This window comes from Schistocerca cancellata, chromosome 5 (assembly GCF_023864275.1).
Source record: "Schistocerca cancellata isolate TAMUIC-IGC-003103 chromosome 5, iqSchCanc2.1, whole genome shotgun sequence".
Taxonomy (NCBI): domain Eukaryota; kingdom Metazoa; phylum Arthropoda; class Insecta; order Orthoptera; family Acrididae; genus Schistocerca; species Schistocerca cancellata.
Window position 1 is genome coordinate 418,983,993 of NC_064630.1, and position 27,842 is coordinate 419,011,834.

General features: G+C 42.6%; 2 protein-coding genes across 3 annotated transcripts in view; both read left to right on the forward strand.

Moving 5' to 3' along the window:
- LOC126188881 (cyclin-Y) overlaps positions 1-4,094 on the forward strand; it is a 68,893-nt gene extending 64,799 nt beyond the window's left edge. For both annotated transcript variants that reach the window (XM_049930548.1, XM_049930547.1), the window contains 2 exons: positions 2,246-2,398; positions 2,513-4,094. In XM_049930548.1, the coding sequence (XP_049786505.1) occupies positions 2,246-2,398; positions 2,513-2,801 (442 nt within the window). In that variant the 3' untranslated portion in view covers positions 2,802-4,094. The remainder of the gene's footprint in view (positions 1-2,245; positions 2,399-2,512) is intronic.
- Positions 4,095-9,210: 5,116 nt separating this feature from the next.
- On the forward strand, positions 9,211-27,798 carry LOC126188575 (uncharacterized). Its single transcript, XM_049930177.1, has 3 exons — positions 9,211-10,149; positions 26,056-26,202; positions 27,649-27,798. Exons 1-3 carry the CDS (start codon positions 9,211-9,213, stop codon positions 27,796-27,798), a joined length of 1,236 nt encoding a protein of 411 aa, XP_049786134.1.
- Positions 27,799-27,842: the final 44 nt, after the last annotated feature.

Below are 27,842 nucleotides of genomic sequence, written 5' to 3' on the forward strand. Positions count from 1 at the left end.
GGAACAGTATGACACTCACAGTCTTCATTGGTCGCTGTTTCCCCTGTAGGGCACACAGCCGCACCACTGACAAGCCCCTGGAAGTCGTGCACAAGTAGTTCGGATCTGTAGAGGAGACAGGATCCACAGAAGAGGATAGTATTTGAGGTGCCTTGATATTTCCCAACTCTCAAGAGCACTCTCGGCACACCCATCTGGAGCAGCTTCAGATTGTTTGACAGTAGTCATAGCAGTTTCCAGCTGCTTTCATATGTCAACTAACTCGTCCCTTGTTTGAGAATTGGATTCACACTGTGGCTGGTGCAATGTTTTGCACAAAAGTAAACAAATAGCTGTAGTGTAAACATGTTGATTCTAGAGCTATTAAGCTAAAAGTAAATTTAATTCCATGTAAGAATTTCAAGTAGTTAATAAACAAAATGAGATTTCTATTAAGGCAACAGAAAAATCTAGAATAAAAGTTAGTAATTTTCTTAAACATTTTTGATGTTGTAGGTGCTAACAATCTTGAAAGTAGCATTCAGTTTTGATTAATACAGGCAGTATATACACCTGTTGAAAACATAGGGTGACAATTGTTGAACTATATGAAAAAACGTATGAATTTGTTACAATCTATGGCGTGCACTCACTTCATTCAACATGTAAATGTCACTACAGATAACTGAATTTAGGTTATGACATGTTCGATATGCCTGCCATTATTGGTGATGAGGTGGCGCATATGAATAGCGAAATATTGCATGACCCACTGAAGTGTCAGAGCGTAGATGCTGTCAATGACTCCTGAATTGCTGTTTTCTGCTCAGCAGTGGTTTTGGAGTTTTTGCTGTACTCCTTGTCTTTAATATAGCCGCTCAAAAAGGAGTCACTATTCAGATCTGAAGAATATGGCAGACAATCGAGGCCCATGCCAGTGTCCTCTGGGTACCCCAGGGCCAGAATGCAGTCCCCAAAGTTCTCCTCCAGGACATCAAACATACTCCTGCTTCGATGGAGTTGAGTTTTGTCTTGCATGAACCACATCTTGTCAAAATTAGGTTCACTTTGGATGGTGGGGATGAAATCATCTTTTACACTTTCATGCACCGTTTGGTAGTCACTGTTCCATCAAGGAATATCGCACCAATTATTGCATGACTGGATGTTGCACACCACACAGTCATCCATTAGGGGTGAAGAGACTTCTTAATCATGAAATGCAGATTCTCTGTCACTCAAATGCGCCAATTTCACTTATTGACGAACATGACCAAATGACAGTGGACTTCGTCGCTAAACCAAACCATACATGAGCATACTAATTCCCATCCTGCCCCCCTCCCCCTGGCCAACCGTGCAGTTGGAACATCCTAACAAAAACTGTGCAGATTTTATTTCGTATAGTTCAATAATTGTTACCCCATATGTGCTACAATAATTAAATACAAATGCTGTTTGCTATGAAATACATTGTGCACAACAGTTATAACTTCCAAAAATTCTTAAAAATGTATGTTTATTCATGTTGATATACACTGAAATTTGGAGTGATTGATTCTTTGGATGAGGATAGTACTACTCACATTATATAAAGCACAAAAGAATTTTTTTTACATCACTCATCATACTAAAGTTGACAATATATCACAACAGACAGAAGTAGTATTTGATACACTTGAGACGAAAGGCACATTTAAATTATACATCAAGTTTTTGGACCTTAGTTCTTGATGTGATGTTTTATTTTATTCATACACAAAGGAAATACCAGAAGTTGGCTTATACATATAAATATAAGTTAGGAAACATGTGAATTGCACAGATTTTGTCCTTAGCTTGTTTCATAACACATTTTACATTAGTGCCAAAGATGAACATTGTAGTATCAGTACATTACACAAAACTGACATAAAATGTGGAGTGCAACAATGCACATCTTCCACTTGTGGTGGCTAACAATACATAATAAACAAAAATTAAGAACAGGACACACACACACACACACACACACACACACACACACACACACATCCCAAGCGCGCGCGCGGCACGATCAATCCCGGAGCCAAAGGAAAAACATTATATGTCTAAGATTTCAGCTGAATACATCTGTTGACAGAATTAGTATGAAATAAAAGTAAATTGTAACTGCCTATAAAATTCACTTGTGCAGCTACTTCTATAAACATCTTCTTATATATCTTACATATCTTAACATCATTCAAGAAATGCTTTCTTACATTTAGCGTTACCTTTGTATTAGACTGCTGACGTATGCTGAAGTCGATATAACCCCTGCCAATTGGAAAAGAATCGTTCTTGGAGCAATCTTATTAGCATCAAAAGTATGGGATGATCAGGCTGTGTGGAATGTTGATTACTGTCAAATACTGAAGGACATCACTGTAGAAGACATGTGAGTAGCAAGCAGTTTAACTCATAGTTACTTAATTAGCAGATATTCTACAAGTTTTTTTTTGTCATGCAATGTTTGTGTATAGCTATATAACTGAAAAATAACTTATTTCAGGAATGAACTTGAGCGACAGTTTCTGGAAATGTTACAATTCAACATTAATGTTCCCTCCAGTGTTTATGCAAAGTATTACTTCGATCTCCGAACTTTAGCAGAGGCAAACGATCTTTCATTTCCTGCTGAGCCACTCAGCAAAGAAAGAGCTCAAAAGCTAGAGGCTATGTCACGTGTCTGTGAGGACAAAATAACGGCAGAGGCATTACGTAATGGACACAAAAAATGGTCAAGTATGGATAATGTGAGTACTGGAGGACCTAGACGCAGTGTAGCAATTCTTTCGTAACACAGTGAGTTTTGTCTGTTGAGTTGCACACTGCTTGAAGTTTGATCACCATGTGTTAATGAAATGAGACCACTGAAAAAAAGGACTGATGTATACGTCCAGTCTTATTTTTCTTGCCGATGACTTTCATCATGAAGAATTATGAAACTGTCAGACAAGCAGTGTATGAAACACCTACATTTTAAACACTTTGTACTGGTGGTGATGCAACGAAGTTATGTACGAATGACTGAAAATTTTAAATAAGTTTTATTTGTCAATTGTATGTATACAAATTACCAAAGGATGTTTCTGCAATACAGGTCCTGTGTTGCAGTTAAGAGGAGGATAAAATTTCACATTATATTTCTTTTTTATGTAAAGATTGTTTCTTCCAAATCCTGTCTTTTTTTCCAGAAATTATTGGGAAGTATCCAACATAGTTTTTATCTTTTGTATTGCCTTGTACAGTAAACAAAGTAATTTAAAGGTTTGAAATTTTAATATGACTGTGTAGTCATGCAGTGATGTAATGGCTGTAACTTCCTAACAGTAATATGTTGTCAGTTGTAGGCAGCTGAAATTGTATTGAAAGTCAGTACATATATGTAGCACAACACCAGCCATCTTTTCTGTGATTAAATTTTGTTATTTTAAATACCAAAATATTTTACTGGTAATTGTTAGCAAAAATTTTATGCGTCTTCGCTTATTAAGAAATTTCTTGTACTTGCTATATTTTTGATTGCTGTAACTTTCAAAAAATATGTAATTATTTAATTTTCCCTAGGGAAGGCATTTATAGTGTTTCCACAAATACTTGTATATTTTTGTAGAACTTATATGAAGATTTTTTTAATGTGTTGACAAGTCTGTTTCATTCCTTTGCTTTTATATATATGTATAAAATAATGCACCAGGGCGATAATTTTGTTTGCCCATTACAATATTATTTTGTTAAAGTGATGTGTCACTTCTTCCACTATTCCTTCAGAAATATGTCTTGAAAATTTCATAGTGCAGAATATATAAAAAGAAATAGCACCTTTTTCTATGAAGTTCAGTTCATAAAATGTAAATCATCAAATCTAATTATTTGACATGATTTGTCAAGAATTTAAGTTCATTGTTTCTTTGATTCTCTTGAGTTTACAGAACAGCAGTTTGGACCTCAGAAATGGATACAGATTGCTATTCTCCTAAGAGAATTATTTGCTTTAAAGTAATTGTTGTGTATGTGACCTGTGCCAGACTTTTGTAATGAAACGCCTTTACAGAAATTTCATATTGAAATATATTTTTAAATTGCTTGAAGTTTAGTTGTAGTTCTTTCTGTGTGCCAGTTATTCATTGTGAAAAAGTGATGTTACTTTTTTGCTTCAATAGACACACTTCTCACAAGCAGTGAGAAGTGCGCTCTGGGGGCAAAGTAATGATTTTGGTCCAGAATTACTTTAGTTGCTCAAGGGTTTCTATCACTAGTGTATTGTTATTGATGGTGCACTGAGAGATTTTTTTCTCAGTGTTCAAGCCTGCCAAAAAAAGGGTCAGTGTTTCCTGACATAGAACAAAAACGAACAGCATTTAAAAGATGAAGATTTAGAAATGCTTCTTCATAAGCTGCCAGCAGAGGTTGGTGGCTAACAAAGTTGAAAGCCTAAGAAACAACTGCACAAAATGAAATTGTGCCAGTTTGTATTGACACTGACTGAGTGATAACTTCATGTACAAAGCTTTATAAATCAATGGTTAGTGGTCTCCTTTGGCCATAATAGTTTGTATGAGCAGCTCTGCTGATTTTGTTGGAAATGTGTGCAAATCACTTTATACTATCAGTGCATAAAGGAACACATGTAGGTACTTACCAATAGCAAACATTTTGTCGAATCGTAATTAAATACATATTTCTGTTTCCAACAGTGATGTAGATGTCAGTGTTTTGGCATTTCTGTTCATGTTACATTTGCAGATAGTAAAATAACAAGGGATACCTTGCAAATTAAAAGCATGTAAATACATTGTATTCATGATGATACCTTAGAGACAGTGGAAATAGAAAAAGATTTTGTTGCTTCCATATAAGAAAAGAAAAAGTAGAAAGATAGCTAGCTGCCCTTGCACATTATTCAATATGTGTATAACGTATTACATGAATGAATGTCAAAGCAAGCTATTTTGTATAACTACCGGGTGATCACAAAGTCAGTGTAAATTTGAAAACTTAATAAACCACGTAATAATGTAGACAGAGAGGTAAAAATTGACACACATGCTTGGAATGACATGGGGTTTTATTAGAACAAAAAAAAAAAAAAGTATTGCTAGACTTGTGAAAGATCTCTTGCGTGGGTCGTTTGGTGGTGATCGTGTGCTCAGCCGCCACTTTCATCATGCTTGGCCTCCCAGGTCCTCAGACCTCAGTCCGTGTGATTATTGACTTTGGGGTTACCTGAAGTCGCTAGTGTATCGTGATCGACCGACATCTCTAGGGATGCTGAAAGACAACATCCGACGCCAATGCCTCACCATAACTCCGGACATGCTGTACAGTGCTGTTCACAACATTATTCCTCAACTACAGCTATTTTTGAGGAATGATGGTGGACATATTGAGCATTTCCTGTAAAGAACATTATCTTTGCTTTGTCTTACTTTGTTATGCTAATTATTGCTATTCTGATCAGATGAAGCGCCATCTGTCAAACATTTTTTGAACTTACGTATTTTTTTGGTTCTAATAAAACCCCATGTCATTCCAAGCATGTGTGTCAATTTGTACCTCGCTATCTACATTATTCCATGATTTATTCGGTTTTCAAATTTATACTGACTTTTTGATCACCTGGTATTTTGAAGTTGTGCACCTCAGTAATTTTGAGATTGTATGTTGCTTGCAGCTCATAATGAGATTGGCAGAGGACCAACAATAAAACAACATTGTAGTACATGATCACACATCATCTGTATCTTCAGGTGAACAGACAAGCTAAAGACAGAGACTGTAATATATAGCAACAGTGATATTTGTGGAGGCTCTTGTGGTAGTGTTAAAAATTCTTAAAAAAGAAAGTAATTCCAGTTCATTTTATGAAACTGAAAGTAAATATTTCTGCACTTGGTATTGTGACATCTACTCAAGCTCTTCTGAAACATGGAACAGAGAAAGGTTACACCCGAAACAATGCCTACACATTATGGTAAGAGCCTGAAAGAATGAACACAACAACCCACATAAAATATGCCATTTGAGGTGCAATGCAAAGCGTAACAAAAATGATTAAATGTTACACAGCTGGAGGTGTAATTTTTTATGGATGCTAAGATTTAGTTAGGTGATAGTGGCAAACAATATGTTCACTATATCGTCTTCCAGTACTGCAATCTCAAGTAAGACACTAACAAGCCTAAACATTAAGTTAAGGGCAGTAGGTATTTTGTTTGGTTTAACAACAGCATTTGACTTTGTGGACCATGAAGTATTTTTGCACAAGTTGGAACATTACAGGATTGTGGAGAAAGCTCACTTCATATCTGGAAAGAAGAAAGCAGATGTTGCCCTTCAGTCTCAAAATCTCATTAGGATTGAGATCATGTGAAGTGTGGGTTGCCACATGTTTATGTTCTGAGGTTATTGCGCTTCTTGGTATATATCGAACTGTGACTGAACATAACAGGTTGACTCAAAAAATTTTCCCTTTGCAGGTGCACAAGTGTTGAGAAAGTCACAAAAGGGAAAGTAAATGATCTAGCTAATAGGGTAGTTGATTATATCACAAGGGGGTTTCAGAAGCCAAATTAAAGCTTAACTACAACAAAACACCATATAATTTGTCATGGAACTATTGTAAAAGTGAAATTTTACTATCTCGAGGTGGACAAACAATCTGTGAAACTGACAATTTTAAATTCTTAGTTCTGCTGAGGTAGATGAAAAACTTTCTTGGAACTATCACATTCAGGGTCTTGTGCAGAATTTGAATGCTCTTATCTTCTTCTTCATAAGAATAATCTCTGTTGACTGCCACACTGAAACATTAAGGCTTGTTTATTTATTTTCACCATTAACTCCTGTGGTACATATTTTGGAGTAGCTCTGTGCACACACTGAGAATATTATTTGAATTACTATTCATGCTGAGAAAAATTTAAATTTAAATGAGAATTGTCCATAATAAACTGACAAACATAAAGACCTATTCACTACGCTGATATAGACTGTGCATACTGGACAATGCACAAATGAAAGGAAGAAACATTTAGTAGTAATTCATTATTGTGGTACACTCTTTTTTTCTGCAACAGTGTCTGCTGATGCCACTATTAAACTCTGTGGTTGCCTTTTATAAACAGCTAACTCGATCTTGGTATGAAAATTACATAATATTTTATATCTGGCATGAGCCTGAAGGAGCTAAAAGGTGGAAATCATATGGCAATATATATTTTCAGATACACTGACTGATCTATATCTCCACCTACAGATGTGGTGGACAGACAAAAGCTGCCATGTAACTACAGCATTCAGGAAAATAAAAATTTGTATATTACTGATTATAAATTTCATCACTCGTATATGGTGTGACAAACAGAAAAATAAGATACAATTACCAGTGGTTAACTCCAGCATTTGTACAAATAGTTCCATTGCTAACTAATAATTCTAGTCATCAAGTACAAGATTTTCTTTTTAATATTTATTTTCTAAGAAAAATAATGAAATGTTTTTGTTGTAATATTCCACTACTGTGTAGTACACAGCTAACCGATTGTTACTACCAGCATCCTGCCTCCAAATTCCATGTTTGTTAATCCAAGGGTTGGAATGACAATTCCTTCCCTTCATCAACTGTGCAATGTATTTTTCTGTTTCTTATATGTCAAGTTGATTGATGAAATAACTGCTCAAAAGTTGCAGAAACTAAAAATTGAACTACAGTTTAAAGTTTTTGAATTACTCGGGTACAGCAAGAGGTAAATAGACATTCCTTCGCTCTTATACAGCAGTATTATTGTTCTTGGGTTTCTATTTTGAGTTAGATAAAACTTTAAAAATGTATGAAACTCCTGGAACTTTTTCTACAATGTTGTTCACTACTTGCTAGTGATACTTGAACCTTTATTCCTTCATGCAATGACTGGAAAGGTGTCAATATATGAAAGCTGACTGCCACTGTGTAAAACTATCAACAGAATATAAGGCTTTGTGGCCTGATGGAGTTAATTTGAACAAACAGAAATGAAAATCAACCATGGCTATAAATGCTAATGACCGGTGAAATGTCCAGTGAACATTCGATCTTAGGCTTATACTTTTGCATTTCTAAAAACCAATATTGGAAAGTAATGGGACACTACGGCTGTTATATTTTCTGAGAACATGGTGCTGTACTGTATGGCTTAAAGGTGATGTCATCATCCTGGGTAAAATAATTACCTATTCGGATATCCCAGCACAGAATACGTAGCAGAATTTTATCATCATAAGAAACAGAACTGGTATTCTTTCGGTCAGTGTGTGGCTTTGAGGTGGGTTAGAGAATTGAAAAAGATGAATTAATAACTATAATGGAAATGCCTGGGTGGAATAATAAATAAGATAAGGGAAAGGTAATTGCTCAGATATATTGGACCAATGTGTGGCACATAGAAACACTAACAGAAAACAAGATTTACACTAGCTTTTGAACTATTTCTAGCAAAAGTGTTTACACACACACACACACACACACAAGAGAGAGAGGCACACGCATACTCCCGTCATTGCAGTGAGACTGATTACTGATTATTGAGAGCAGTTGCTTGGATGGATGGAAATGAGGAGGAAAGATGGAAGGATGCTAAAGGCAAGTGGGTGTAGTGGTACGGGGATAGTGTGAGCTAGGTCTTTCATCAGATGACTCAGCGACTGCACAAGGACAAGAGGAATTCAGGAGGAGGAGCACATAGGGGATGGAGAAAGGGACATAGTAGGGCAGAAAAGGAGGGGAAGGTTCAGATGAAGAAAGAGAGGCATGGAAAATGTGGAGGAGAGTGTCTGCATGGAGGGTAGGGAGGTGGAGGCCTAGTGGGGAGGAAGTGGGCGGGGGGGGGGGGGGGGGGGGGGAAGGGGTTGAGTGTTGGGAGAAAGCAGTGCACAGTTTGCAGCAGATACTTCACTATGTGAGTTTCTTGGATACTCCATTCTAGCACTAGTTTCTCTGATGTACGCATGTGGGAATTCTCTCTCCATCATTACCTGGGCTCCTGTAATTCATGTGGCCTAAACCTTTACTAACCTGTTTCCTTCTGCCTCACATTATATTTTCTCTCTTCTTTACACACCATTCTTTCCATTCCAGCAGATTGTGCACTGTCTTCTCCTTCCATTCTCCCCCTCTCCTGTCCAATTCCTCACCCACTCAGGCTTTCCTCCCCCTCACCCTCACCACCCATGCAGGCTTCCCTCCTCCTCACCCCCACCACCCACGCAGGCTTCCCTTCCCCTCAGCCCCACCACCCACGCAGGCTTACCTTCCCCTCAACCCCACCACCCACACAGGCTTCCCTTCCCCTCACCCCCACCACCAACACAGGCTTCCCTTCCCCTAACCCCCACCACCCACACAGGCTTCCCTTCCCCACACCCCCACCACCCACACAGGCTTCCCTTCCCCTCACCCCCACCACCCACAGAGGCTTCCCTTCCCCTCACCCCCACCACCCACGCAGGCTTCCCACAGCCTCACCTCCACCACCACAGAGGCTTCCTACGCCCTCACCACCACCACCACCACGGAGGCTTCCCACGCCCTCACCCCCACCACCACAGAGGCTTCCGCCGCCCTCACCCCCACCACCCACAGACGCTTCCCACGCCCTCACCCCCACCACCCATGGAGGCTTACCACGCCCTTACCCCCACCTCTCACGCAGGCTTACCACGCCCTTACCCCCACCACCCACGCAGGCTTCCCACGGCCTCACCTCCACCACCCACGCCCTCACCACCAACACAGAGGCTTCCCACACGTTCACCTCCGCCACCATGGAGGCTTCCCACACCCTCAACCCCACCACCACGGAGGCTTTCCACGCCCTCACCCCCACCACCCACGGACGCTCCCCACACCCTCACCCCCACCACCCACGGACGCTCCCCACACCCTCACCCCCACCACCCACAGAGGCTTCCCATGCCCTCACCCCCACTACCACAAAGGCTATCCATGCCCTCACCCCCCACCACCCACGGAGGCTTCCCACACCCTCACCCCCACCACCCACGGAGGCTTCCCATGCCCTCACCCCCACCACCCACGGAGGCTTCCCATGCCCTCACCCCCACCACCCACGGAGGCTTCCCACGCCCTCACCCCCACCACCCACGGAGGCTTCCCTCCCCCTCAACCCCACCACCCACATAAATTTCCTTCCCCTTCACCCCTACCACCCACACAGGCTTCGCCCATCACCCCCACCACTCATTTTCAAACCCTCCCACTGTCCCCCTTCTCTCACCGCCTCCTCCCCCACTACCCCTCTCTCTCCCCCCACTCACCCTCTCTCTCTCACCCCCTTATCCCCACTACCTCTCTCTTACCCCTTCTCTCACCCCTTCTCTCACCCCCTTTCTCACTCCCTTATCCTCCACTACTCCCTCTCCCCCATCACTCTCCCCCGTCGCTCTCCCCCCCCCGTCGCTCTCCCCCCCCCGTCGCTCTCCCCCCTCCGTCGCTCTCCCCCCTCCGTCGCTCTCCCCCCTCCGTCGCTCTCCCCCCTCCGTCGCTCTCCCCCCTCCGTCGCTCTCCCCCCTCCGTCGCTCTCCCCCCTCCGTCGCTCTCCCCCCTCCGTCGCTCTCCCCCCTCCGTCGCTCTCCCCCCTCCGTCGCTCTCCCCCCCTCCGTCGCTCTCCCCCCTCCGTCGCTCTCCCCCCTCCGTCGCTCTCCCCCCTCCGTCGCTCTCCCCCCTCCGTCGCTCTCCCCCCTCCGTCGCTCTCCCCCTCCGTCGCTCTCCCCCCTCCGTCACTCTCCCCCCTCCGTCGCTCTCCCCCCTCCGTCGCTCTCCCCCCTCCGTCGCTCTCCCCCCTCCGTCGCTCTCCCCCCGCCGTCGCACTCCCCCCTCCGTCGCACTCCCCCCTCCGTCGCACTCCCCCCTCCGTCGCACTCCCCCCTCCGTCGCACTCCCCCCTCCGTCGCACTCCCCCCTCCGTCGCTATCCCCCCTCCGTCGCTATCCCCCCTCCGTCGCTATCCCCCCTCCGTCGCTATCCCCCCTCCGTCGCTATCCCCCCTCCGTCGCTCTCCCCCCTCCACCGCCCTCAACCCCCCCCATCGCTCTCAACCCCCCTCCGTCGCCCTCCCCCCCGTTGCCCTCAAACCCCCCCACGTCGCCCTCAACCCCCCCCCCCCATGTCGCACTCAACCCCCCCGTCGCCCTCAACCCCCCCGGTCGCCCTCAACCCCCCCCTCCGTCGCCCTCAACTCCCCCCTTTCGCCTTCAACTCCGCCCCCCTTCGCCCTCACCCCCCCCTCCTTCGCCCTCACCCCCCCTCCTTCGCCCTCACCCCCCCTCCTTCGCCCTCACCCCCGTCCTTCGCCCTCACCCCCGTCCTTCGCCCTCACCCCCGTCCTTCGCCCTCACCCCCGTCCTTCGCCCTCACCCCCGTCCTTCGCCCTCACCCCCGTCCTTCGCCCTCACCCCCGTCCTTCGCCCTCACCCCCGTCCTTCGCCCTCACCCCCCCTCCTTCGCCCTCACCCCGTCCTTCGCCCTCACCCCCCTCCTTCGCCCTCACCCCCCCCTCCTTCGCCCTCACCCCCCCTCCTTCGCCCTCACCCCCCACCCCCCCTCCTTCGCCCTCACCCCCCCCACCCCCCTCCTTCGCCCTCACCCCCCCCACCCCCCTCCTTCGCCCTCACCCCCCCCACCCCCCTCCTTCGCCCTCACCCCCCCACCCCCCCTCCTTCGCCCTCACCCCCCCCACCCCCCTCCTTTGCCCTCACCCCCCCCACCCCCCTCCTTCGCCCTCACCCCCCCCACCCCCCTCCTTCGCCCTCACCCCCCCCACCCCCCCTCCTTCGCCCTCACCCCCTCTCCTTCGCCCTCACCCCCCGTCCTTCGCCCTCACCCCCGTCCTTCGCCCTCACCCCCGTCCTTCGCCCTCACCCCCGTCCTTCGCCCTCACCCCCGTCCTTCGCCCTCACCCCCGTCCTTCGCCCTCACCCCCCCTCCTTCGCCCTCACCCCCCTCCTTCGCCCTCACCCCCCCTCCTCCGCCCTCACCCCCCCTCCTCCGCCCTCACCCCCCCTCCTCCGCCCTCACCCCCCCTCCTCCGCCCTCACCCCCCCTCCTCCGCCCTCACCCCCCCTCCTCCGCCCTCACCCCCCCTCCTTCGCCCTCAACCCCCCTCCTTCGCCCTCAACCCCCCTCCTTCGCCCTCAACCCCCCTCCTTCGCCCTCAACCCCCCTCCTTCGCCCTCAACCCCCCTCCTTCGCCCTCAACCCCCCTCTGTCGCCCTCACCCCCCCCCCCTCGCCCTCACCCCCTCCTTCGCCCTCAACCCCCCTCTGTCGCCCTCACCCCCCCCCCTCGCCCTCACCCCCCCCCCCCTCGCCCTCACCCCCCTCTTTCGCCCTTACCCCACCGCCCTCGCCCTCACCCCCCTCTCCGTTGCCCGCCCTCACTCCGTCTCCCTCCCCCCCGCTCCCCACTCCGCCCCCCCAGCCCCCCCGCTATGCCTCCTCCCCCCTCTGTTTCTCCCTCCTCACGCCCTTTGCACCCACCTCATCTTCCTCTCTGTGTCCCTCATGTGCTCTACTCTCTATGAACCCCTTTCATCTTGTTGTGCACCTGCTAAGTTATCTATATAAAGACCTGCCTCAAACTATCTCACTATCCCTCCTTGCCTTGTGAATCATTCCGTGTCCCCCACCACCTTCATCTGCCCAAGCAGCTACTCTCAAAAATCAATCAATAGCTAGTCTCGCCACAGGACTGTGCCTTGGGGTGTCATTTTGTTTGAGCAGGAACTCAAAGCTAGTGCAAATAGTGTTTGTTGTTACATGTTTCTATGCAAAATGCATCAGTCAGATATAGGTGAGTGGTTGACTTCTTATTTTATGTAAAAAGAAAAATGAATAGGATATGCATAAGCTACTATGAGCAGCATAATGAACACAATATTGTAGCCAAGATACATATAAACTGAAATGTACTACAGTAGTAAATGTTTAAATGCTGACTAGTTCTGCAAATGAGCAGATTGTAAAGAATATGTGATGAGATAGTTATTCACATAGTGAAAGGAAATGAAAAATTTAACTGTAAAGGGGCACTGTAATTCAGTAGCAGCAAAAGAAAGAGAAGAAAATATAGCAGAAGTAGTAAATGTTTAAATGCTGACTAGTTCTGCAAATGAGCAGATTGTAAAGAATATGTGATGAGATAGTTATTCACATAGTGAAAGGAAATGAAAAATTTAACTGTAAAGGGGCACTGTAATTCAGTAGCAGCAAAAGAAAGAGAAGAAAATATAGCAGAAGGTAGACTGGGGTACAGGAATGAAACCTGGTAAAATTTTATGCAAAGCCCAAGTTAATCATTTTTAATAATTGGTTTAAGCATCACAAAAATGAGCTGTACATATGGAAGAGATATGTAGGTACCAGAAGGTTTCTATAGATAAAGTAATGCTAGGACAAATTTTGAAACCCGATTTTAAATTACAAAATAATTCCAGAGCATTTTCATTTGTTACCATTATTTATTATCTGTGAAATGCAGATTAAAAGAAGAAATTGCAGAAATATTGTATATTAAGGAGATGAGACCTGGATAAAGCCCATCTGCAAATTATTTTCTTTTGGGGTGCAACTGTACAGTCTTATAGTATTTACTACATCAAAGGATTCTGTGGTCGAGCAGCAAGATATACATGTGAGTGTCTTTCATATCAATAATTGTGCCAGAGTGTATAAAGATGAAACAGTAAAAGGATTTTTCATAATCAGTTGCAACTAAAGTAAACAACAAATACCATTGAATGGAAAATCAGTGTGAAAATATCTTGTACATTCTAGAACAAAACCGATCCCACAAGGTAAGGGAAACAACAGAAGAATGAATATAATAGGAGGCACAAACTGGACTCAGGACACGCAACATTTTTCGTCATTTGTATGATCATAGTAAATACCCTTGTATCCTGTAGCTGCAAATCCAAATAATGAATATTATGTAATTTCTGTACAGGAGAGGACATTTTAATTGAATGTTGCCGCCTGGTTAAGGCAGGTAAATACTAAATACGGTATTGCAGTACCTCTCTTGTTAAGAAGAGAAAGCATGTTGCTTTTCATCTGTTTACCATATAGGACATAACGGTTACCTGCCTGAATGAGCTAAAGCTTTCCTTCACTCTGCTGCATAGGTTACAATTAATTTGCAGATGTCATTACCCACAGGGGAAGGCATCAGACAGATTTTGGAGTCTGTTCCGTATTATGAGCTGTGTTCTTCCTTCATTGGGTACTACGAGTACTACACGTACATATTGTTGCTGTTGCCATAAATTCTTCTTTGGTTTTTGTCGTGGCACGTGCGCACACACATTAGCTATTTCTTAAGTCGTCCCTATATAAAATGCGAACACGAACTTCAACATCATGTATGACGAATTTTGCGACATCATAATGTCTGAAACATTTGCTAGCTTAGACCGTTGATAAATAGACTGCACAAGGCGGCATTGCACTGAAAGTAACGTCACGATCAGCTGCTGGGTGGATACCGGCTGCAGGCGGATTATGGACCTGATGTTAATTTTTCCTTATTATACGTGTTTTCAATCTTTTTATTATAATGGTGAAGGCTTGTGCAGCATTTGGTTACACGATAAAATGTGTCAAACACAGGAGGTGTAAGACACCCTTATAACAGCTGCCTCTGGATCACGGGGTTCTGGGTTAGATTCACAGCCGGGTTGGTAATTTTGTCTGCCCGGGAACTGTGTTGTACTCACCATTTCATCATCATCATCATCATCATCATCATCATCATCATCATTCTTGGCAGTGGCTAGATTGGACTGTGTAAAAATTGGGACTCTGAACAGTGTAACTCCGCTTCCTTTGGACGATAAATGAAAAATATAAAAATTGTACCTGAAAAAAGAAAAAAAAAGTCCGTTTTGGAATAATGTTGCTTGAATAGGAGCACATAGATAGAAAAGAAATTCAGTACCAAGTAGCTTAGTGTTTTGAAAAAGAAAGAAATAAAAAAGATATAATCCGATTAGTTTCAAAATAAAATCATAGTAGATCGCAAAGTACCGTAATTAGAAATCACAGAGTAGGACAAACGGTCTCAAAGAATACTCCTTATGAGTACTCTTAAGAATCCAGATAGTGAAAGTTTCGAAATTGTCTTAAATTGAATATTTTCAATAAAAGACTGGACATTACCTAAAGTTAGAAACTAGTGATGATGGACCGATGTAGGGACTAAACTTTGAAACTGAATTGTGAGAAAAGAATTAACTTTCGTAAAATCAGTAATGGAGTCTGGAACTTACATAATATCTTGGACTGAAGTATACGTCATTAATTCCACCCAGATAGGAAAAGCTACTTCCGTACGGCAATGTTAGGATGTGAAAATAATGCAATAAACCAGCATTCAGTGTTATTACTGTGTTAATAACTTCTTTCAATCCATTCAGTTTTGTGTACTCAGTAAATAATTATCTGTGCGACGACATTGATTGTCCAAGGAACGTGGCGTGCATAAGTACTCTTTGCCGCATTAACAAATTATCGCTCTGTTACGAACTGTTAGGCTCTAGTAAACTGAAAAACTTTAGTGGAGATATTGGTGTTGTGTACGTACTGAAGCTATGATTAATACCGGAATAGGAACTGATACATCCCTATGTGTAGCTGTATTTGAATACGCTGGGGAGCATGTAATTGCTTGACCTGATCGAGACAAATAATATGCACTTGGTGGGATTTCAGCGCAGCCCGAATAGATTTTTTATGTTGTTGTTGTGGTCTTCAGTCCTGAGACTGGTTTGATGCAGCTCTCCATCCTACTCTATCCTGTGCAAGCTTCTTCATCTCCCAGTACCTTCTGCAACCTACATCCTTCTGAATCTACTTAGTGTATTCATCTCTTGGTCTCCCTCTACGATTTTTACCCTCCACGCTGCTCTCCAATACTAAATTGGTGATCCCTTGATGCCTCAGAACATGTCCTACCAACCGATCCCTTCTTCTAGTCAAGTTGTGCCACAAACTTCTCCCCAATCCTATTCAATACTTCCTCATTAGTTATGTGATCTACCCATGTAATCTTCAGCATTCTTCTGTAGCACCACATTTCAAAAGCTTCTATTCTCTTGTTGTCCTAACTATTTATCGTCCATGTTTCACTTCCATACATGGCTACACTCCATACAAATACTTTCAAAAATGACTTCCTGACACTTAAATCTATACTTGATGTAAACAAATTTCTCTTCTTCAGAAACGCTTTCCTTGCCATTGCCAGTCTACATTTTATATCCTCTCTACTTCGACCATCATCAGTTATTTTGCTCCCCAAATAGCAAAACTCCTTTACTACTTTAAGTGTCTCATTTCCTAATCTACTTCCCTCAGCATCACGCGACTTAATTCGACTACATTCCATTATCCTTGTTTTGCTTTTGTTGATGTTCATCTTACATCCTTCTTTCAAGACACTATCCATTCCGTTCAACTGCTCCTCCAAGTCCTTTGCTGCCTCTGACAGAATTACAATGTCATTGGCGAACCTCAAAGTTTTTATTTCTTCTTCATGGATTTTAATACCTACTCCGAATTTTTCTTTTGTTTCCTTCACTGCTTGCTCAATATACAGATTGAATAACATTGGGGAGAGACTACAACTCTGTCTCACTCCCTTCCCAACCATTCCTTCCCTTTCATGTCCCTCGACTCTTATAACTGCCATCTGGTTTCTGTACAAATTGTAAATAGCCTTTCACTCCCTGTATTTTACCCTGCCACCTTCAGAATTTGAAAGAGAGTATTCCACTCAACATTGTCAAAAGCTTTCTCTAAGTCTATAAATGCTAGAAACGTAGGTTTGCCCTTCCTTAATCTAGCTTCTAAGTTAAGTCGTAGGGTCAGTATTGCCTCACATGTTCCAACATTTCTACGGAATCAAAACTGATCTTCCCCGAGGTCAGCTTCTACTAGTTTTTCCATTCGTCTGTAAAGAATTCGCGTTAGTATTTTGCAGCTGTGACTTATTAAACTGATAGTTCGGTAATTTTCACATCTGTCAACACCTGCTTTCTTTGGGATTGGAATTATTATATTCTTCTTGAAGTCTGAGGGTATTTCGCCTGTTTCATACATTTTGCTCACCAGATGATAGAGTTTTGTCAGGCTGGCTCTCCCAAGGCCGTCAGTAGTTCTAATGGAATGTTGTCTACTCCGGGGGCCTTGTTTCGACTCAGGTCTTTCAGTGCTTTGTCAAACTCTTCATGCAGTATCATATTTCCCATTTCATCTTCATCCACATCCTCTTCCATTTCCATAATATTGTCCTCAAGTACATCGCCCTTGTATAGACCCTCTGTATACTCCTTCCACCTTTCTGCTTACCCCTCTTTGCTTAGAACTGGGTTCCCATCTGAGCTCTTGATATTCATGCAAGTGGTTCTCTTATCTCCAAAGGTCTCTTTAATTTCCCTGTAGGCAGTATCTATCTTACCCCTAGTGAGATAAGCCTCTACATCCTTACATTTGTCATCTAGCCATCCCTGCTTATCCATTTTGCACTTCCTGTCGATCTCATTTTTAAGACGTTTGTATTCCTTTTTGCCTGCTTCATTTACTGCATTTTTATATTTTCTCCTTTCATCAATTAAATTCAATATATCCTCTGTTACCCAAGGATTTCTATTAGCCCTCGTCTTTTTACCTACTTGATCCTCTGCTGCCTTCACTACTTCATCCCTCAAAGCTACCCATTCTTCTTCTACTGTATTTCTTTCCCCCATTCCTGTCAATTGTTCCCTTATGCTCTCCCTGAAACTCTGTACAACCTCTGGTTCTTTCAGTTTATCCAGGTCCCATCTCCTTAAATTCCCACCTTTTTGTAGTTTCTTCTGTTTTAATCTACAGATTGTGGTCAGAGTCCACATTTGCCCCTGGAAATGTCTTACAATTTAAAACCTGGTTCCTAAATCTCTGTCTTACCATTATATAATCTATCTGAAACCTGTCAGTATCTCCAGCCTTCTTTTATGATTCTTGAACCAAGTGTTAGCTATGATTAAGTTGTACTCTGTGCAAAATTCTGCCAGGCGGCTTCCTCTTTCATTTCTTAGCCCCAATCCATATTCACCTACTACGTTTCCTTCTCTCCCCTTTCCTACTACCGAATTCCAGTCACCCATGACTATTAAATTTTCGTCTCCCTTCACTATCTGAATAATTTCTTTTATTTTATCATACATTTCTTCAATTTCTTCGTCGTTGGCATATAAACTTGTACTACTATAGTAGGCGTGGGCTTTGTATCTATCTTTGCCACAATAAAGCATTCACTATGCTGTTTGTAGTAGCTTACCTGCATTCCTATTTTCCTATTCATTATTAAACCTACTCCTGCATTACCCCTATTTGATTTTGTGTTTATAACCCTGTAGTCACCTGACCAGAAGTCTTGTTCCTCCTGCCACCGAACTTCACTAATTCCCACTATATCTAACTTTAACCTATCCATTTCCCTTTTTAAATTTTCTAACCTACCAGCCCTGTTAAGGGATCTGACATTCCACGCTCCGATCCGTAGAATGCCAGTTTTCTTTGTCCTGATAACGACATCCTCCTGAGTAGTCCCCGCCCAGAGATCCGAATGGGGGACTATTTTACCTCCGGAATATTTTACCCAAGAGGACACCATCATCATTTAACCATACCGTAAAGCTGCATGCTCTCGGGATAAATTACGGCCGTAGTTTCCCCTTGCTTTCAGCCGTTCGCAGTACCAGCACAGCAAGGCAGTTTTGGTTAGTGTTACAAGGCCAGATCAGTCAATCATCCAGACTGTTGCCCTTGCAACTACTGAAAAGCCTGCTGCCCCTCTTCAGGAACCACACCTTTGTTTGGCCTCTCAACGGATACCCCTCCGTTGTGGTTGCACCTACGGTACGGCTATCTGTATCACTGAGGCACGCAAGCCTCCCCACCAATGGCAAGGTCCATGGTTCATGGGGGGGAGATTTTTTATAGAACGTCAATATATACAGCTCTGCCGGTCGGTGTGGCCGAGCGGTTCTAGGCGCTTCAGTCTGGAACCGCGTGACCGCTACGGTCACAGGTTCAAATCCTGCCTCGGGCATGGATGTGTGTGATGTCCGTAGGTTAGTTAGGTTTAAGTAGTTCTGAGTTCTAGGGGACAGTTAGGTTTAAGTAGTTCTGAGTTCTAGGGGACTGATGAAGTTAAGTCCCATAGTGCTCAGAGCCATTTGAATCAATTTTATACAGCTCTACCGCTAGTTAGCCAGACTGCGACGTTATAATGAGCGCTGATGACCGCGTAGTTGAGTGCCCCACAAAACCAGACATCGCCATCACTGTGTATACAGTACTACCCTTCATGTCCTTCATGTTGTTTCCGTTATCGTCCTTGGCAATCTGCAAGTGGTATGCCAATGTTATGTACCTTCCGAAGTAACAATTCTGATATACCTTTTCCAGTTGTGTCATTCACTTGGGAAAAAAAGAAAAATATTCTTCTTTTGCAGCTGATTTGGAAAACACATCTATCACTCTTAAAACCATGCTTAGTAACTCCTTGAGACTTAAATCTGGTGTACAGTCCAATATTATCGAATAATATTTGAGTATGATATTCTTCATGATAGATATGATCTCATCAGAAATTACGTTAATGATTTCATTTTGTATGCCCTTACTTGAGTAAGTAACCAGTCTTCCAGGTCTAGACACACGGTTATTATGATCATTTAATATGGGATCGAACTGGGCCCATTGATACTACTTGCCCTAAAAAGTTTCCCTTACTCAGATTTTCCAACATTTCATGGCAGCTCTTAATCAAAGATTTCTTCTGGCAAGGGAACATACCATGTGTAACAACCGCAACAAAACCAATATTCACCTCTTTTCTTCCTGATCAGTTTGGTGTTGAGTTGATTGATACATTAATTTTAACTTTCTGCAAAATCTGTTTCCACTTGCACATTTCAATAATGTGGTTCCGGTACAGTTCTTAGAGAATTTTTGACAAGCATTGCCAGTCTCTCACACCATTTCATGTGAGAAAGTCAGCACTCGAACTGAACAAGTTTCAATAAAAGCAACACAGACCATCTTTTGTTCTAGAATATAAAAAAAAGCATGTTCGCTTACCTTTTTCATCATTTGAGAGATGACGGAAGCAATGAAAAACTGTAAAACACCTTCTTGTCTTGCTATCCACAGGAAATTTTACAGTTTTTAACTGATGTCTTGAAGACCTTTCTGAATTGCTCTTATCCCAAAATTATCATTTTTAATATCTAGCCGGGTTCCTGGATCGTAAGATCACTGACGGCTTGAAAGCTGTTACCATTCTTAGGCGATTTTTTTCTTCTTGGTGATGTTGGCTGCTCCGGTTTCTTCTACGGTAACATTATCCGAAGTTATTTCGCTAGTGGAATAGTTTTATCAACCATTAGTTCTTCCTTGCACAAAAGATACGATTCTTCAGCCTTATCAACTGATGAAGCTTTAGGCCATGCTGAGAATGAGTGACTGAAAATCAACATAACCGGCAGGTGATCTAAATCGGCAACTGGTTGGTGACTAGTTGGCAATGCAGTTCCGTGCATGGGACAACTCAGAAATGAGGAACTGTAGTTGCTGTATGCGAGTGTGGAGGAGAGGAATCATTCATTGTCGCAACTGAACATCTTTTGGTTACACTTCGTGTATTGAGCACAGATTCAAGTTCAAAGGAAGATGTGACACTCTGTTGTTATTATTATTATTATTATTATTATTATTATTATTATTATAACAATTGTTCCCCTTTAGGAGAGCAATTGAACTTGAATTCATAATTTCATCTTCGGATTTTTTCTTCTTTGCTTCCCAAAACCTCCTCATCCTCTCAGAATGCTCCTTCTTCCGTTCCTCTGTCCATTTTTTACCAGGCTGACGTGATGTTCTTTCCCCAAACTTCACACTTGTGATTTTATGCCAGCACTTGGTGCGATCTTCGAGATTTTTTATCTTGATCTGCTGTAGACCACTCTGGACTTCTTTCAGCCATTCTGTGCCACATTTACTCCTTGTTATAATATTGAATAATTTCTTTGCTGTTCTGGAGTCTTCCATCCTGTAGATGTGTGTATAAAATTTGGCTCGGCACTTTCTGATTTCATCTGTTACTATGTTGATCTTTCTATAGAGTTCGTTTTGTGGTCTCTTCATCCAAATGCCATTTTTGTTGATTGGACCGTAAATCTTCTTGAGAATTTTTCTTTCCTGCTTTACTTTTTCCTTAATTTTTGAATGACCATCAATCACCATTGTTTCAGCTGCATAGATTGCTTCTGGAAGAATCACCGTTGTATAGTGCCTTAATTTTGCGTCTGTCGAAATGCACTTCTTGTTGTAATGCGTCCATGTTAGCTTGTAGGCCTTCTGGAGCTTGGTGATTCTTTGTTCATTGGCAATTTGGTTTAATCCTGAGGACTTTATAGTTTCACCGAGGTATTTAAAATGGCAGACTTGTGCAATTTTACCATATTTTGTTATTAAAGGGGATTTATTTTCTGGCTGCCTTTCCATATATTGGGTTTTTTCATAAGACATCTGTAGTCTGGTTTTTTGTGACATTTCGTGTAGTTTTTCCACCGCGTGAATCGCTTCTGTTCTGTTATTGGTGATAATTGCAATATCGTTAGCGAAAGCAAGGCACTTGGCTTTAATTCGGTTCTCTTTCTGGATACCAATTTGGATACCCTTTACGTGAGGTTCCCATTCCCTGATTATCTTTTCTAGAACAATATTGAAAAGGATTGGGGATAGTCCGTCCTCCTGTCGGAGTCCAGATTTGATTTCGAAGGGTTCTGATACTTCGCCCATGAATTTCACTTTGGCCGTTGTTCCTGTAAGTGTCTCTTCTGTAATTTTTCGTGTTTTTCGGTTGATCCCAAATTCTTCCATGATTTTAAACAGGGTTCCACGGTCCACTGAATCATATACTTCCCTGAAGTCGATGAATGTAACTACTGTGTTTCTGCATTTCCTCATTTGTAATATTGTCTTTAAGCATCAGATCTGTTCCGCACATGAGCGTCCTTTTCTGAATCCGGCCTGGTATTCACCAATTAGTGTATCTGTTTGGGATTCTATCCTGTTTAAAAGTGCTTTGGAAAGGACTTTGTAAGCGACTCGGAGCAGGAAATTCCTCTGTAAGTGTTCATGTCTGTCTTGTCGCCCTTTTTGTGTAGCAGGTGAATTAGAGCGCATTTCCAGTCTTCTGGTATCTGCTCCATTATCCATATGTCTGACATTATATGGTGTAATTTCTGCATAAGTATAGGATCGTTTAGTTTCCAGAACTCAGCAATGATGCCATCTTCTCCTGGTGCTTTGTTATTTTTCAACTGCTTGACTATCTCCATAATTTCTTCAAGATCCAGGGCATGTGAGTCTGGGTGTGTGAATACTGGAGAAGAGAAGACAAGTTTTTCTTGGGGTGGTTCGCAGTTGAGGAGGGAACTGAAATATTGGGCTAAGATTTTGCAGTTATTTTTCGTGTTGGTTTCCAAAGAGCCATCGGGTTTCTTGAAGCACAAGCTAGGCGCTTGGTATCCCTGTAAGTTTTCTCTGAAAGTCTTATAAAAATTTCTTGTATTATTTTTGATGAAATCCTGCTGGATTTCAGAGAGTCTGTTGTTGTCATATCCCCGTTTTTCTTTTCTAATTATTTTTGAGGTTTGTTTTTGGGTTTTAAGAAAGTTCTCCCAGTTTTCTTCAGTTTTGTGACTGCTAAATTTTTTCCATGCAGTTATTCGGTTGTCGACTGCCTCATCACAGGTTGCATTCCACCAGCGATGTTTCCTGTTGCGAGGGGGTTGTCCTAATTTGAGGGCTTCCTGAATTTTCTCTGTTAGTTTCTTCCAGTCTGTTGATTTTTCCTGATTAATTTGCATGATGATTTTTTCTTTGTTGCAGATATTCCGGATCTGGTTTGGTACTTTTGGGTGGCCTTTTTAGCATTCTGTTGGGTTGGAATTTTGTTTTTATTTGGAGAAGATGATGATCTGATTCAAAGACACCTTTGCGGGTTCTGATGTTTTGAATTTCTTTTATGTTTTCTTTGGAAATTGCGACATGGTCTATTTGGTATTCACCCTGTCTAAGACTGGGTGATCTCCATGTGGTTAATTTATGTGCAGGTTTTTGAAACTGGGTACTCATTATTTTAAGTCCAAAGTTTCTGCAGAAGTTGATTAGTTTTTCACCATTCCTGTTGGTATGTTTGTGTTTGGTGTGGGGTCCAGTGGTATCTCTGAATTATTTTTCCTTTCCTAATTGTGCATTAAAATCGCCTACTAAGATTTTCACATGGTGCCTAGGTACTTTATTTGTTGTTTCTTCTAGTGTTTCCCAGAAATTGTCCATTGTTTCAGGGTAGATTTTATTGTGGTGATTTGTGGGGGCGTGCACATTGATCAGAGTGTATGCTTTATTAGCTGATTTTACTGATAACAGGGAGACTCTTTCATTGGGAGACATGAAGTCAATAACTGAGTCGAGTACGGAAGTGTGTACGGCGAATCCTGTTCTGAAAAGTGGTAGTTTGTCTCTTACTTTTATGGCAGGTTTGCCCTTGCAGATCCTGTAATTCTCTGTGTTAAAGTGTCCTTCATCTGTGAATCTTTACTCTTGCAGTGCAGTGATTTTCAGGTTAAATTTTCCCATTGCATTGGTAAGTTGCTTAATTTGCCTGTTTTAGTGAGGGTGTTCACATTAATTGTACCAATAAAATTTTTACGTTTCATTTTGAGGGTGTGAGGAGTTTTTGAGAAGCTCCGATTCTTCTCCGCATGGTGTCCCTGATCCCCCAGAATCCGATGATCAGGTGAATCCAGTCTATCGACTGGTGCCTGGGGTAGTGACTCTGTGGTCGTCTTTTCCATCATGCGTTCAAGTTGAATTTTAAGTTTTTGTGGTGATCTCTGTTGAGACCACAGGTATACGACTCGATTTTTGAGTTCGAGAAGATTTTGTGCAGCCGCCTCAACTAGAGGAACAGACGCTGACCACTGGCCGCCAGATGCTGAACGGACACCACTGGGTTTATTGGTTTTTGGTCCGCCCTGGGTATTTCATTTCGCCAGTACCACCTATATCTAGGTCTGTTATTATTATTATTATTATTATTATTATTATTACACTTGAATAAGAAAATGAAGAAAATCATGGATTCTTCCATACACCCAAAGAAATATAAGCTACAGGTCTTACGTAGCAGCCAAGGAGCTGCAACAGACGTATTCGAAATTCATAGCCTTTTATAGAACTACTGAACAGTGCTTCAGTGATCTGTCACAGTTGATTTCTTCCACAATAACGCATTGTTACTTTTATTTGGAAAACCTAAATAGCCCGAGGGTTATGTACATGGAAATGCCAATGGGGTTGTGCTCATTAAATCATTTGTTTGTGAACACCATTGTCTTTACAAGTACCGGAGATTTGTAGCTTTCCACTGTTCGATTACACTTGGCAATGTAATTTTACAGAACAACAAAGGCTGCTAATCACAGAAAATTATTTACAACTTTTTGTACATTTGCTTCCATTGATGTACCGGTAATTTTATTTTAACAATAGATGTACAGTACTTTTCCTGGCCAATATAAGTCTATTTAGGCTTTAATTTGAGGGAGAAATTTTTTGAGAATGTGCATTTGGAGTACAGCTTTGTATGGTAGTAGATTGTAGGAAAACTGGAACAGAAAAGAATCGAAGCATTTACGATTGGGTGACACAGACGGATGTTGAAAATTAGGTGGACTGATAAGGTAAGGAATGAGGAGGTTCTTTGTAGAGTCGGCGAGGAAACGAATATAAGCAGAAAATTGACAAGAGAAACAGGACATGATGATATGACATCTGTTAAGACATTAGGGATTAACTTCCATGATCCTATGGGGAGCTATAGAGGGTGAAAACTTTAGTGGAAGACGGAGATTGGAATACATCCAGCAAATAATGAGAACATAGGTGGTGTTTTTTTTTTTTTACTTGACGAGTACTGTTGCAGTTGTACTCTGAGATGAAAAGGTTGGCACAGGAGATGAATTCATTGTGCGCTGCATCAAACCAGTCAGAAGACATGTCATATGAAATTCTTTACCCTCTTCACACCCTGTTTTTTTTGGTCAAATCTATCCTGCAGTGTGTGGTGGGACGTTTTTCGACTTCCGAAGCAAAGCTAACATTCACAATCTGTTCGTTCGTCTTCAAATTAAATCAATACATAGGTGTGTTCAACAACACATTACAGGTGTGTTCAACGACACATCACTTGCAATACGTGTGTCGAGTCACTGGCAACTGCTTGGAAACGTGTTGCAAGTGAGTGATTGGTGAGTTGCTCTGCTGTCGCATTATCTGCGAAATTGTGTTTAACTATACACGAAGTGATTTGCTGCTGACTCGTTACCGACTCGCGTCAGCAATGCATTGCTTATGACTCGCTCCGTGTGTGGAGGGCCTGAGTAACGGGACATTCTTTCAGATCGCACTGTACATTCATGGGAACTCTGTCAGTTTGGTTTAAAAATTTAGTTAATGAATCCTTTTGCTGGAACTGCTCTCTTAGAATGTCACATCTAGGTGGTGTTTTTTTTTTTTTTTCAATTGACGAGTACTCACGATCCATTTGACACTCCTGCATAAAACAAATCACAGGATCCGACAACACCACCGTGGCGGTCAGTGACATCAAATGTTTCTGGTATTTCTGCATACGCAGGCGGCCATCTGGGAAAGAAATGAAAGTGAATATTGTTGTCGGTTTATGTGGAGAACGACTGCCATGGCACTCATCAAAGCTACCCAGGTTAAGGAAAAGTAGTATCAACAATGAAATTGCTCTTTACAGCCAGGCTAGAGCGAATGCATCCCATTAACATTCTAAATTTCAAGTTTCTTTGTTCTTTTAGCAGGAAACTGGGGTGTTCATTAAATGACAAATTTTGACATGGACCATGGCAGGGTCCTCTTAAAGTTAGAGCCCCCTTCCCCCTTGCTTCTGTGGCTATTGCATTAGTGTTAGACCGGCCCTACTTGTTGGCACACGACAAAGCGGAAGCAAATAGTCTCATGTTTGCCACACCTCAGGAGGCGACAAGGGTGCCGCCTGTAAGCAAAATGGGCGACACTCACCTTTACAGTGTCCACTGCTGCTGTATACGAAAACCAATGCTAATGTGTCAGCTGAGAGTGTTTGCATGTGGTTCCCAAAGTAGCATTGCATGCAGATCCTATGGTACCAAAACCTACTGGACACGCCTGTTACTGTTGGATGAAGCATTCCCCTCCCCCCCCCCCCCTCCCGCCCCCCTCCCCGCAAGGGACAGATGGTTGCTCTATCTCGATGTTTGAGTCATCGGCATTTGTCGGAGGTGATATCCCCGGTCTGTCACTGTTGGTCTCCATTAGGATGGGTGCTGCTATCATGACAGTCTCCCTGTCCTAGATGATGGTGTCGCATTGACTTGTTTCAGCTGTAGCAGTGGATGGAGCAACAAAGAGCTCGGCTGTGGCATCCCTGGAACAGAAAGACTGATGGAATCGCTAGAGGAGTCACCTGGGCTGCTGCGAGTGTGTAGCTGGTTAATATACACGTGGTTTTACTATTGGTCTTGTAACAAGACTTCTACCATGGCCCTGCCCAAGAGATATACGATCAACACCGGGCCAACAATCAGTTACCCTGGGTAAAAACCGTCATCCACACATTGGCTTGAAACTGGTAATGGTGTGGCTGCAACTATGGTAAGGGTTGTTGTCGGCTTCTGACATTACTATAGAGAGCTTGGTTATTTTGGGGGTGCGATGCAATTTTTCTGATAGAGTAGCCACATCTTACAGAATGGAATGGTATGACAAAAGGAACAGAGTGAGTGCATCATTGGCGCTGTAGCTTTACCACAGCTTTGCAGTTTGAGATTTAAAAGTTCATGTGAAGTGTCCTGTCGTACTGTTTAAAACCAGGTGAAAGAAGCTGTCTGCACATGTTGAATGCAGTTGGACTCACAAACATGTTGGAAATTTGCAAAGATAAATTGTGGCCCATTGTCAGTGAAGATTGTTGCCAGAAGACCTTCAATCTACAAATTCCTAGCCAATGCTTGAATGGTCTTGGCCATTGCTCTAGATCTTACACTGACACATAAGAGACGTTAAGCATCCACAAGTATGTGCCATCAAGTCTCCATGAATGGGCCTGGATCAAGGCTGCGCTGTCTGAGGGCGTGAAAAATAGTTCCATGCAGGATCACCATGATTCTGCTGGCATTGGCGACAATGTGCAAGTGAACATTCAACATCTTTATCTAATCCTCTCCAATAAACGCGCTTCAGGGCATGCATTTTGTTAATACCATTCCCCAATGATCTTGAAGCAGTAAGTCAAGATGTGTTGCTGCGGAAATTTTGGAATACACACTATTGTGTTTAAAAGGGACGTCTGTGACTAGTGATCAATAAGTAGAAAGAACTTTTTTTTATGCAACATTAGAAAAACTTATAAATAATACAACATCAAGTAAGATATTAATAAACAAAACGAAATTAAATATTTAGAAAGAAGGAAGGGAGAGAACTGAAAAGAGAAGGGACAGGTATAATATTGCCCGTCACCTGGTTGTGGGCGGCGGCCTGGGTCTTGGAATGGCCCTCAAGACGCTGGCCGTCGCTCACCATGCCTTTAACATCTACAATCCTAAAAACTAACTTAACTAGAAGAGATTAGAGTATGTTACAGCTAGAAACTAAGA